The 13,401-nt window shown below is 37.7% G+C and overlaps 1 protein-coding gene across 1 annotated transcript in view; it reads right to left on the bottom strand.

Moving 5' to 3' along the window:
• LRMDA (leucine rich melanocyte differentiation associated) overlaps positions 1-13,401 on the bottom strand; it is a 681,403-nt gene that overhangs the window by 293,086 nt on the left and 374,916 nt on the right. Inside the window, exon 3 of the mRNA XM_086752286.1 lies at positions 9,063-9,189. Within this exon, the coding sequence (XP_086608412.1) occupies positions 9,063-9,189 (127 nt within the window). The remainder of the gene's footprint in view (positions 1-9,062; positions 9,190-13,401) is intronic.

The following is a 13,401-nucleotide window of genomic DNA, read 5'->3' as shown; positions in this document are numbered from 1 at the left end:
GACTGCTTAAGTTGCAAAAAAAGTTCCCTAAGAGAAATAGTTTATTATTACAAAAGACAGTTATTTCCATAACAGCAATCACACACAGAGGGTTAGCTGTTGCAAGACTTAGCTTGTATCTGGTCATTTCCTATAAAACGGGGAGGGGGGGGGAACAAAAAAAATCCAACAAACCGACCAAATAAATTTTTGCTTCTTCTATGGAGTAAATATGCTGAATTCCTGATTGTCAATTCAGTAGAGTTTTTTCTGGGGTAGAAGCTTTTCTCCCCAACAATTTGCTGAATGTGGAGTATGGTATGTGTTCTCACTCCCATCTGACCAGACAGACTTAGAAGCAAACATAAAAAAGTATTTAGATATGTAATGAAGAAGAGCAGTGTCAGCTTAGATTTGAAAAAAAAAAAAACAAAAAAACGTGTAAGACTATGCATCAAAGTCCTATGGAAAGCAAAAAGGAGTGACACCAAATTCACTAAGAGTTTTGGATAAATTACAGTAGCTGATAATCTGCATCTCAAAAACCTAAATCTCTCCAAATTTGGAAATTAGTGTCTAGATTCTAATATCTCAAATCTAAACCCTGAACACTGATTTTGGATGCAGAAACATCTCCCCTAAAAATTATCTGGGGCAAGGATGACCAGGAATCACACACAGACCTCTTACCATAAAGTTCTGTGTGAGACTCCCCAGACCTTTTCTTTGTTATCATTTACTCATTTCCCTCTGCTGAAATAGATATTTAGCATCCTAGTATTATTTCAGTTTCAGCTGCAACAGAAACATGTGCACAGGACAAATCCCAAGAATACGACATAATCATATCAAAAGTAAAAGGTCAATAATTCACAGAAAAGTTGAAGCTTTGCAGTCTTGAACAGCCCAAAAATAACAGGACACTAGCAACACTTGAGAATAAGCCAGCCTGTGGCTTATGATAGTCAACTTCTTTTTTGTGCCAGAATCAGCAGTTATATCATAAGTAAATAATTAAATTTTCTGTTCTTTAGGACTTTATCTCTTCTCATCCCTCTTAAAAGCAAAACAAAATGCAAGGTACAGATTATTTTTCCAGGAAGTCCCATCCACCTGCCACCACAGTAGGAAAAAATAAATGACATCCTGTTCAAATTCTCATTATTAAGTTGTTTCTCAGAGATGAGTCATAAGTCATGGTGCACTTCTAGTGCACTGTTTAGTTAATTAGTGTGTCATATACTTATTTTAATCACAGTACTGGAACTATACGATGCCACCAAAAGTGTGAAGTCTTTGTAAAACAATGCTAGGAAAATACAGAGGAAGAAGATCAAAAGCAAGTCTGAAATTTTATTGCTAGCTTCCTCTTTATGCTTTATTGTTGCAGCCTACTGGTGCAATCAGAGCAAAAGAGCTACAAAATCCTGCTGTGCCATTTCTAAGACCAATTTCAGCTGCATTCTCTCAGAAAAAGAAAGCCACTATTAAATCCACGGGCAGTGCTTGTGAAAATGTATTTATTTATTTAAAGCGCTGTGACAACAGCCCTGAACTGATCTTTCTGGAGTCAGTGTCACTGGTCACCACGTGAATACGTAACAGTGAGACAAATATTTAGGTTATAGTCTATTGTTTGAAAACTGTTTTCAAGTGTCACTGTTATGACAATTCAAGTGCCATCATTATCAGTCTATTAATGCATCTCTTTCTAACAGACATTGGCTAAAATAAAAATTTGCAACAATAAAAATTTTAAACTCTTTAGCTCACAAGCTAAAACATTAATTTGCAGTAATATACAACAATGGTCTCCTCCAAAAACACTACCTGGCCTCCATGAATAATTAACGAAAGCATACTACACATACTTTAAAACTAGAAATAGTCCAAGAAGTCAGTATAGTCTTTTGATGAGGAGGAAATTTCAAATTAGGGAAGCACTTACAAGAACTGGGTATCATACTCAGACTAACTTTTTAAAGCCTTTTCATTATGTTACACATATGTATACCACATATGCGTATTTATAGTAGACTGTTCACAGTGTACATACACACAAGCACACACAACCATGTCATCATATTTTCTGTTCAGAAAAACAAATGCTACCAGCAACACTGAGACATTAGCAATAGAATTACTTGGAAAATACAGTACTATGGTGCGTCCAGTTAACCTGCAGAGCAATATAATTTTTTGCAAGTTTAATGTAACCAAAAATATCCTATAAATGTTCTCACTAGTCTATTTTCACTTACTATCTGCTATCCAATGTCATTGTTTTTGAGGTTCCCCAGAAGGCAAAAAGAGCAAGCAAAATCCCAAAGCAAATGATACATCTCCCTTCTCTGCCTGAGAATTAACTGTCTGTGCAAGCTCATAACATTTTTGTTTGTTTCCTTTGTAGAAAATCCTGTAGCCTGGATTAAAATTCTAGCGCTAGTCAGGAATATGGCCCCTTAAAAACCTTTCAAAAACTAGTTCCACAGTATCCAAGACTACTACCAAGGAAGGACTGGTGTGATTCAAAGTTAAATTGTCCCCAAGGAATATTAAATTTGAACATGGTCAAAGTTGTAAACTCTGAGTGGATAGTATGATGCCACTTTGCTTAGTCAATTTTAAGAGGACTTCCCCAGCAGGGACAGCCATTTCATGCTAAGCTGTGTCTTGTGACAGCAAGTACAGTAAAAAGACCATTCCGTTATAATTCTGAGAGGTTGTGTGGATTCACACAGAAACTACTGTCTGATGTCTCACTATTCCAGACCTCTGTATTCTCAAGACTCTCTTTAGCTATGTCCTTTCACTAGTCCCTTCACCATATTTCCAGAGCACAGACACTGCATGAATCCTTTATAGAGAGTAATATAAGGGTTCAGTTGCTTTAAATACTGATGCTGGTCATCCCCAAACTCCATACTATTTCCTCTCTTACCAGTGTTCTTGGTATAACTGTATTCATGGTTGTTCTTCAGGAACAACTGCTGGTCCAACCTATGCAGAAACACAACCTTTGCTAACAGTTGCAAATGAAATTATTCTATATAAGTCTATACAAATGCTACGTTAACATACAACTGTCCAAACAACCTAACATATACATATTTCCTATCTCCCTATTCAATTTTTTTTTTGCTTATATGTTGAAGTATACAAGAAAATCTGGGATTTATTTCTTGAAGCTTTTTCTGTGCCAGTCGTTCTTTTTATTAGTCACACACTCAAATACATTGACTTTATAAGAGAAATAACCACTCGTGTTCTCTCTCTCAGTGGTTTCCTATTTGCTCCACAACTTTCTTTTGAGAAGTCTGTACTCAGTTTTTCAACATTTTTAGCCATCTCACTTCCCCAAAGGAGTTGCAGGAAAGCTGTTCTTGTTAATGACCTTCTGTGATTACAGCTTTTGGAAGTTCTTGGAAGCAAAGAGACAAAGTAAAGAGCAATCAGCTTTACATTCAAAATATATTTTTTAAACACATATGTAGAGAATATCAGAAATATATCACAGAATTCCAGATTGCTACATAGAAAGACTTGAAACTCTCATTCAAAATTCTTCTGCCAACTAACCATCTATCATGCAGGTGCTGCAATCAACCTAACATTAAAACAGCTGGATAGCACTTCTACCACAGTCATAAATGAGCAAGGTACCTGTATTTATTTCAATTTGAAACATTTGCTTCAATTAAATTTATCACAAACACGATGTAGCAATCAGAAGCGACTCTACAGGCAAACAGCCTTGAAGCAGAAGTTACCAATTCTCCTCTGAATGCAGTGTGAAAACATCTTTGCCACCTGAACGCTTTTCCATTAGAATGTGCTAGGTCTTCAAGGTTGGATAACCACAGAAATAGCTTGCAATATGCAAGTATACATATTCTTCTTCTCTATGTGAAACAGGATGTAACACAGTTATTTGTATGCCACATTCTGGCCTAAACTCTACCTGGTGAGGAGATAGAACCTTGAAATAAGGCCGTGTTCGCTGACTTTAAAACCATTTTGCGCAAAAAAAAAAAAGGTCTGGCACAGGTGGAAATTAACTAAGTCCACAAATCTCATTAAGAGCTTCCTGCATACTGAATACTCGGAAAAAAATAAAAAAATAAAAAATCCCATTCTGCCTACTGGAGCAGCATTAGTTTTCTCTGTGTAACTGGAGTTGCCAGTGCTTTTAAGGGTATTTCAGAAAGCCCGTGGTTCTAGAGCTGCACATTTGAAGATCAGGTTTCAATGTTGTTAGGTATAGAAACGTTAAAAAAGGAGAAATGTTTCTACTCGGGCAACCAAATTACATTTCTGGTTCACAAGAGAGGTCCATCCTGAAACCATTATGCCCTTTCTTTCAAAGTTTGAGGTTTGTTTGGATTTTTTTTTCTCCTAAACACTGTTCTACCCAAATGTTGCTCAAGGTTCCTGAGGCAACACATAAACAATCAAGAATAAAGTAGCAGCTCACCATTTTTTAAGTATTCTGACATTTAGAGTTGAGCTGGTCCAAGCACTGCTGTAGAACAGAATATGGAATCGCCTGGACTGAAGGCTACCTGCCTCTTTCATAGACATTTGGCATTAGGCACTCACACTACTTCTTTTTTATTTCAGGTACACTTTATTCTAGAAAAAAAAAAAAAGGTGGGTTTGAGGGTGGTGAAAAGACTTTCTCCAGTTGAAGTACTCAATCCATGCTGTTTTCAAAGACTCAAGAACATATCCCTAGATGTGAACCACACTGATAAATCCTCTATACCATTATGTGCATTCTGCCCAGCTCTAGATTTCCCACTTTGTGTTGTGAAATATTTTGGTTTTCCTCTAAAACATTCCAAACCTAGACCTAGATTTAATGTCTGCATTCTACATCTACATTCCACTTTTTTATTCTAAACCAATTTTGGTATCAGTTCTTCAGAAGTATGTAGAACACATATCAAATGGATGACCAGCTCATTGGACTAAACAAAGAAGCAGGGCTTTTACCTCAGAGAATCACAAATCTGATTCGTTACCAGACTTGCCTATTTTGAAGTGAGGCAGTGAACACTATCTAATTTTCAGCATACAAGTATATATATTTGACAAACTATCACTGCTGCCCTTTTGAGTAGTTTTAAAAAATACTAAAAAGATTGAAATATAACGGAAATTGAAACAGCTATAACTACATAGTCCTACAGTAACACCAGCCATGATTAGCACAGTGAAAAGCCATGAAATCTCATACTGCTATAACATAGAAGAACACATCTATTTAGAAGTTTCCTGACTGATTCTTAGTATCTAGCAAACACGCTTAAAAAGAGAAATGAGGCTTCTCATTAGAAGCACAGGTGATTAGCGTCATGAGTCCTCCTCCAAAGCCAGCTTCCTGCCTACCACCTGTCCATCTTAGTCTTTCTTTCTCCCATCCATTGTGCACAACTGAGAAACTAAGATTTTATGTTTCCCAAAGTAAATCAGATTTTTATAAAAACATACTACATGCATGAAAAAGCACTTTAGAGACATGTAATCTAATGCTGCACAACGCTGACGTATTTCAGCTATATAGACTGCATTTTAAAATATTTTTAACAGATGACACACTACTGAAAAGTTGAGGTGTCACACTAGGAAATTGTTTTAAAATAGCAATTTTAAAATTTTCTTCTTCCACTTCTAGTAGAAAAACCAGTAGTGGCCTTACCATAACCAAAATACGCAATCACTGTTTGAAGAAAAAAAATACTAGATGATTCTTCTAAGTATTTACCTGATTTAGAGATAAAAGCTTTCACATTTATACAGTGTATCCAGACATTATATTAGGAGGGGCCAAATGTTATTTACACATATTAAAACACACAATAAGAAAACCAAGTACTAGCAAGTTCTTATCAGAACTATCAAAACAGGATCTAGATCAAAATGAAGTCAAAATAAAAGGAGAGAAATAGCAGAATGAAGTAATTGTAAGAGATAGCCAGGAAAGCTCTCATGTGAGTTTTAAATTTTACATGTTATTCTGGTTTTCACAGGAGTCAGTTTGTTTTTTTGTTTGTTTTCATCTCTCTCTCTCTCCATATGTATATATTTATGTATACATGGTAATATTCCACTCACTGAAGTTTTGTTTCAGATCAGTATTGTTTGCTCACTTGTGTCCTTTCTGTAGTGCTACTGTCATATACTAAACAATCTGTCCTGTAATGTATTTCATTATTCTATTAAATATAAATATTTATTTGAATGTTTTTAAAGGAATACTATAAGGAAATCATTCATTAAAAAGAAGTGAATCAAGTTCAAAAGATATTTTTTTCAAATATGGTATCCACATAGAAGAGAGGAAGCCTGAGGTCTCTGTGCTTCTGCTGTATCTTCCCTATAAGAGATCACTGCTCCCTAGGGCTCAAAATGTAAATAATGGACAGTGGTTATTTCTTCCTTCTCTGGGCAGTTTGTCTACATTAGGTGTTTTATGAGCATTTCTCTAACTCCTTTGTTTAATTATTGGCAGCATATTACAAAATGTATGCAATTATTTCTGTAATCCAGGTAGCTCAGTACTTTCAAAGCTCTAACTTCATAGTTTTAAGACAAAATTTTAAAAATCACAAGATAGATCAAACTCTTCTTATCATGTTATCATTGACTTTGAGAGCTTACTCACTTGACAACAGTATTCTAAGTATGTCTGTGAGACCAGCAGAAACTCTATAAAGAATACTACTAACAGAGGGACCTTGACCGTCTGGAGAGGTGGGCCTGTGCAAACCTCATGAAGTTCAACAAGGCCAAGTGCAAGGTCCTGCACATGGGTCAGGGCAATCCCAAGCACAAAGACAGGCTGGGCAGAGAATGGATCAAGAGCAGCCCTGAGAATAAGGACTTGGGAGTGCCGGTGGACGAGAATCTCAACGTGAGCAGGCAATGCACGCTTGCAGCCCAGAAAGCCAACTGCATCCTGGGCTGCATCAAGAGAAGCGTAGGCTGCAGGTCAAGGGAGGGGACTCTCTCCCTTTATTCGGCTCTCATGAGATCCCCCTCGGAGTACTGTGTCCAGCTCTGGAGCCCCCAACATAAGAAGGACATAGACTTGTTGGAATGAGTACAGAGTTGTGCCATGAAGATGATGAGAGGGCTGGAGCACCTCTCCTATGAGGACAGGCTGAGAGAGTTGGGGCTGTTCAGCCTGGAGAAGAGCAGGTGGAGATCTTATTGCAGCCTTCCAGTACCTGAAAGCAACTTATAAGAAAGACAGGGAGAAATTCTTTAGCAGGGTCTGTTGTGATAGGACAAGGTGTAATGGTTTTAAAATAGAAGGAGGTAGATTCAGACTAAATATAAGGAAAAAATTTTTTACATGGAGGGTGGTAGAACACTGGAACAGGTTGCCCAGAGAGGTGGTAGATGCCCCATCCCTGGAAACATTCAAGGCCAGGTTGGACGGGGCTCTGAGCAACCTGACCTGGTTGGAGATGGACCTGCTTCTTGCAGGGGGGTTGGACCAGATGACCTTTGAAGGTCCCTTCCAACCCAAACTATTCTATGATTCCATAATTTTTTTCTTTCTGATTTTGCGCACTGAGTTCTGATTAAATACACCTGCCCTCCTTTTGGTAAGTGCAAAACTCCTCCTTGACACACTCCCAAAGGACAAATATACTCACATGTTTTTTGAGTCTTATTGTCAAATTTACATTTCAGGCTTTGTAGAAGGAGATACTTTGCACCAGATATACCACCATACATAGCATCAACAAAAATGTTCTTGGACATTTTTCATCAAAGCATGCCCAGTTCAGATTTTACTGTGACAGTAAACAATAAAACCAGTTATGCAAATCCAATCCACAAAATCCTGGCATTAACCAGAAATCTAGCCAAATACCTCAGAAAGTAAAGATCATCACTGCTCAAGAGACATTCTTGGCAAATTTCCAGGGCCTCAAGAATAAAAGTTACTCTGCTGATTTTTATTTATTTATGAGAGTCAAAAATAAGTGCAGAAATTGTAGAATCTGCAGTTATTTTTATTCTCCTCAGTAGGAGGATTTTGCTTTAGTAGAAGGTAAATTGCTCTCTGTTTATATTCTCTGTAATAAAAGCCTGCAGTTGAGCAGCCTTGTCCTCACGCTGCAATTATAAGGAGAGGGCTTTCATGGTCTGTGCTCTAAGACTCTGTGGGCCTCAGTTGGCCTTTTGGCCACAATATGATCACACTTCGCTTTTGTACAACTATATATTACGTATCCTCAAATCTCCAAAAGTGTCAAAGTATGGGAAAATTATTTAATAACCAAGTCCATGCCCAGTGCTTGCAGATAATTAGTTTTTACAGACCATTATCTGTAAGCCTACAAACTAGGGACTCTGATTCAACAGAGTACTTAGGCAAATGCTGAAGTATGTATTCTGAATAAACTTAAGCAGGCACTAACTTCAGGCATATAGAAAAGTGCCTGATTGGTTATGAATGGACTTAACCATCCATCTAAATACTTTAATGTATTAAGGCCTTGATTTGGACAGCATTTCATATGAATTTATACAGAGTTGGAACACCAAGAATATGGTGACTTGCTTTTACAGCTGCAGGTGCACAGCAGCTACCAAACTGTGTATGTTGCCAACTTCATTAAAACAGAGTGAAGTGTTCAATTTCTTGGTTTTGTTCTGTTTTTAATTTTATTTTACTTTATTGTTTTAAGAGCTATTTAAAGTATGAAAACTTAATAGCGTTTCACTGCACTCTCTGTTCCACTAGAGGTCAGCCTGCAACAGAACCGCAAGCAAACAGAGGAACTGCTGCACATTGGTAGCTCTGACATTATTTTCTTTCTCTCTTTTATCTATTAGAAAGATTTCTTCAGAGCCATAACTTAGATCTCTCACTAAAATGGAGCAACAGGAAGATATAATGGTGCATTTCATTTATGAATGACCTATAATAAATTACTATGAAGTATTCCAGGTGCCAAACGAGAGAATGCTTTGTCTGCACATGAACTATATTTCACATACTTTAATTTGGCTGACACATAAAACTCATTTGACATTTTGCAGGTATTTCTTTGAAAGGATATTTGGTTCTTGTTGAGCGTTAAGGTATGGAGGTGGGGTAACCTGGGTAACAGAAGGTCATTTCCGAGTAGATTGTTGTCCAAGATCAGCTCTTCCAAGTAACTGAATGTTTTCAGTCCTTCTAGTGACCTGCAAACGACAAAGGCAACAGGAAAAATGATACTCCACTAAATCAGGGAAGCCATTATGGCCTGAAATAAATATTTTAACCTTCCCTTTCAAGAGTGGGAATAGTTTTGGTTTGGGCCTGTCAGAAGAGTGAATGACAAGCATTAGTGGCAAGGGGAGTGCTGGCACTGCAACACATCCTTCACATGCTGGCAGGATGAAGGATGGGGGTCACTTAGTGAGTAGCCAGGATCCAAAACAAAAGGCTTCAGATATGGGGCCTGCAGGATGAATTTGTCAATGTCTTGTGCCTTCAGGCACCCAGCCTTGCCTGACCCTAACCTCCATTCCCAAGATAAATAACTCTGTCACAGTTCACCTTCATTCCCTGGACACAAATTTAAGTTGTCATCCATCATTTCTGGCAAGAAATATCATACCCCGCTAACAATAATAAATACAACTTCAAGTATCATTTCTTAGCAGTTACCTTACATGCAATAATAGGAAATGGAGAAGAGATTTTTTTTTTCTTTTTTTTTTATTAACCACTTAATTTGCTTCTCGAGTCCCCGCAAACAAAATAAAATGTTCTCTACAAAATGAAATGCAGAATTACTCCAGACAGAAAAGATATTTGCTTTATTTTCAGAACTTACTGTCCCACTTTCAAACCACAGGTCAGACTGCAGAGCGCAGCTTTAAAAAAATGAGCATTTCACAACATGGAAGTGCAGATGATGACTTCTAAATAAACAAGATTCTGGAGGTATTCATTCCTCTGATAGCAAAGTACAGGGAAAAAAAAAAAAAAAACCTAAAAAGAACCCTTTGGTACGTTGTTAAGGCATCTGTTCCAAACTTGATTCTTAATGCATGCACATTCCAACAGGAAAAAAAAAAAAACAAACCCCACACATTAATCAACTAAGACACATAAGGTATATGGAGCATACACACAGACAGGCATTCACAGCTCATTCACCTACCAGATACCTAAAGATATGCTGAGATTGCATGACTTGACAGCTGATCTACTGTGCCTACCAGTGGGAAGATCATCACTGTATCTTCTGGTTGTTTTTTTTTTTTTAATGTGATTAATAAGGGAGATGCAGTCTATACTATTTATTCTGCCTGCAATGACATTTATATTGAGGGGATTTCCCCACTCTCCCTCCAGTTTCTGGCAAAGATCAAAATATAGCCAAGGTCCCTGTTAGAGTTATACAGGCACTACAAGTGGAGAAAAACACAAACGTTATTAGAAAGTATCTGGGTTTCAAACTAGACAATTTAACATTCATCTGTCCAACAAAAACAAGATATCACTTTTGTAGATACAACTTACTGACCACTTATAAATCACAGTCAGAGGGTTCAAAAAAAAAAAAAAATCAACTGTGTGACTGTTACACTGAGTACTGTACAATAAACTATGAATATTCAAGTAACATTTGCACAACATTGAAACCGTATTTCAGTCCAAGGACTGCAAAGCACTCCCATCAGAATGATGCTGGGCAGCCAGATCTGAGGAAAATTTGCCATGCCTACAACCCTATAGCATATTTATATCGTTACAATGCATTAAAACTACAATTTCTGAAGCTGAAAGAACAAAAGCCTCTATTATAAACATTATACTGAAACCACCACCATAGTAACAGTCACACTTTTTGCACTTTCCTCTAATAAGCTGTTTCAGAAAAACTCTGTTCAGCCTACATAAACTGTCCACCATTAAGAGCTGTGCTAGCACGCCATATCAAGCTAGCTATTTCAGCAAAGGGTCACAACAGATTTGGTTTTGTCAAAGCCAAGATCAAAAGAGAGATCAGCAAACATTTCAGACAATGCTTTCCCCCAAGTACCTTTAAAAGGCAAAATAACCCAGAGGAAGTAGCAGTGAGTTTATCAAGCCGTTATGAGTTTCCATTTCAGTTTGTTTGACAAACCTAGTTTAGCAAATTCCCCTTAAATACTCTTTATTATATAAATAGTGGATTATTTCCAAACCTCGCATTTCAATCTAAGACTTTGACTTGCCAAAGGGGTTCAGAGAAGGCCACCTCCTTGTCAACACCACAGAGCCTTATGGGACATTAATAGGTCCTTTGTGAAAAAACATTGCTTGGGCTCTGGTCAGTGTCAGCATCAAAATACACATTGTTCCTGAGTTATGTTATGCAAATATAATACCCTTATCATGAGAATCAGCAAATGGTTGGCAACTGGCAAGGAGAAGAAAGCGCACATCCAAAACTGCTGCAGGGGAGGCATAAAACAAAATGACAAGCCATGAAGTGGGACAAAAGGCCTTGAAACACTAGAGGGAGTTGCCTATTGAAACAGCCTTCTTTCACAAGCCTAGGCTGAACACAAGGGTACTAGTTTCATAGATAGGCAGAGAAAATTGTGCGCAAATCTCCTTACACCTGTCTGGTTTTGATAATTTTTGCCATGTAATGTTATTAGCTGCTCAGTTAAAAAGCAGCCCTGTTACACAGAGGGTTGCTTATTAATTGTTTTCATGTCATCAGAGCAGTGTGCACTTGGTGATTTAATCACCTAGATTCAGAGCCCAGGGAGATGGGAGGGGGTGCCACAGTACAGAGAAAGAGGGTGTAGCTATTAACATAAATTTACATCCATATGTTCCTTTGCTATTCACAGAATTCTTATTTTTTCATCTTAAACAGAAGAAAAAACTAGTACCAAAACAAAATTGGTAAGACAGTTGGCAAAGAAATTAAAAAGGATGTATCTCTACCATAATAATATATGAAGAAATATTGCCCAGCAGTTGTACTCCACAATTTAAAAGTTTTAAGTACAATCCACACAATAGATTTTATGACACCAACTTCAGCCAGTCCCATAACTTGTACGTGCCTCAATTTCCCACCTGCAGACAGGAGAGAACATCACTTAGCTAGAAAGGATTGCAATAGTGAATTAGTGTATAAAAAGAATTTTTCAGAAGCTGAGGTAGAAATCAGTAGCAAATACTGACATTTTTATTTTTAATGAGTGAGAGAGTTCTTTTAGCATACCCCAAGTATCTCCTTATGAACTCAATACAAAATATGAGAGTGTATATGTATACACAGCATAGCAAGACGCACACAAACACCCTAAAAGAGGAGTATAAAAAGAGGCAAATTCCTTGAGAAAGAGAACCAGTCTAAATTTAAAACTATGCTGTTTTCTCATAGTTCACAGCAGAAAAACTGTCTCCCCGTGTTGGTATATTAAAACAAACACACAATCTTACCACCACAATACAACCAGCACTGGAGGGGCAGTGGCAAGCAGTAGTTTTCCCTAGTTTCAAAGGGCTAACAAACATCACTAAGGTGCATTGCAGGTTGCTTTTCCCTGCTCTAAGGACATGAAAGCTGCCCATTATCTCACCCACAGGTACCATCTCGGTTACCTCATTGCCGGTCTCACACTCTGCTCCCAGAGGAGAGCAAGTGCTGCCAGGAGATTTCCATTGCAATTTCCAAAGTCACATCAAACCGACAAAACATCACAACGTATTCAGCGCCGCCTCATTCAAACAGAAAAAACTTCGTGTTTCCACTGTAATTAACCCTATCCTCGTTAAGATAATTATGATCAAGCTCCCTGTCACAGCTAATATCACAGCATCATTGCCTATGGCTCACACTTTGCCCTCATTAGCTTACAAAAACACTGCACTAAACAGGAAACCGACTCCCTCTGCAAAACGACTTAAGATGTTCCGTAAGCAGACAGTAAATAATCCTTTAGAATACAAAGGTCTCAGAAACGTCATTTCATCCAAGTCCTTCGGCTAATCTGTGTGATTTCTTCCAGCTTGCTCTTCCATAATTCATTCATGGTTTGTAACAAAGTTTTAATCACAAAGGAATGTCATGGCAGAGATTTTTTTTCCCTCTGTGTGTAGGCATGGCAATTGTCAACTACACTATTTCATACAGTCCCTCTGGCTTGATGGGGATTTGGTTACAACGAAACTAAAGAGCAGCTCTTCAATTTTGGTAACATTTGACAATGAAAACATGAGACTTTATATGTGAAAAAAAGCAGAAGTCTCTCAAGTAATGGACAAACCTTGGTACTCTGCAGTTGTCCTTGTCTGGAAGAACAAGCTGTTCAGAAGTATATGCTGGAAAAAAGTGTTCCTCACATTTTACCCCACCCCTCAATTAATAAGACAGCTGCCTCATATCTAATGACTTT

The sequence above is a fragment of the Chlamydotis macqueenii genome, chromosome 7 (assembly GCF_036417535.1).
Source record: "Chlamydotis macqueenii isolate bChlMac1 chromosome 7, bChlMac1.mat, whole genome shotgun sequence".
Classification (NCBI taxonomy): Eukaryota; Metazoa; Chordata; class Aves; order Otidiformes; family Otididae; genus Chlamydotis; species Chlamydotis macqueenii.
This window is presented reverse-complemented; position numbering and strand designations above follow the sequence as displayed.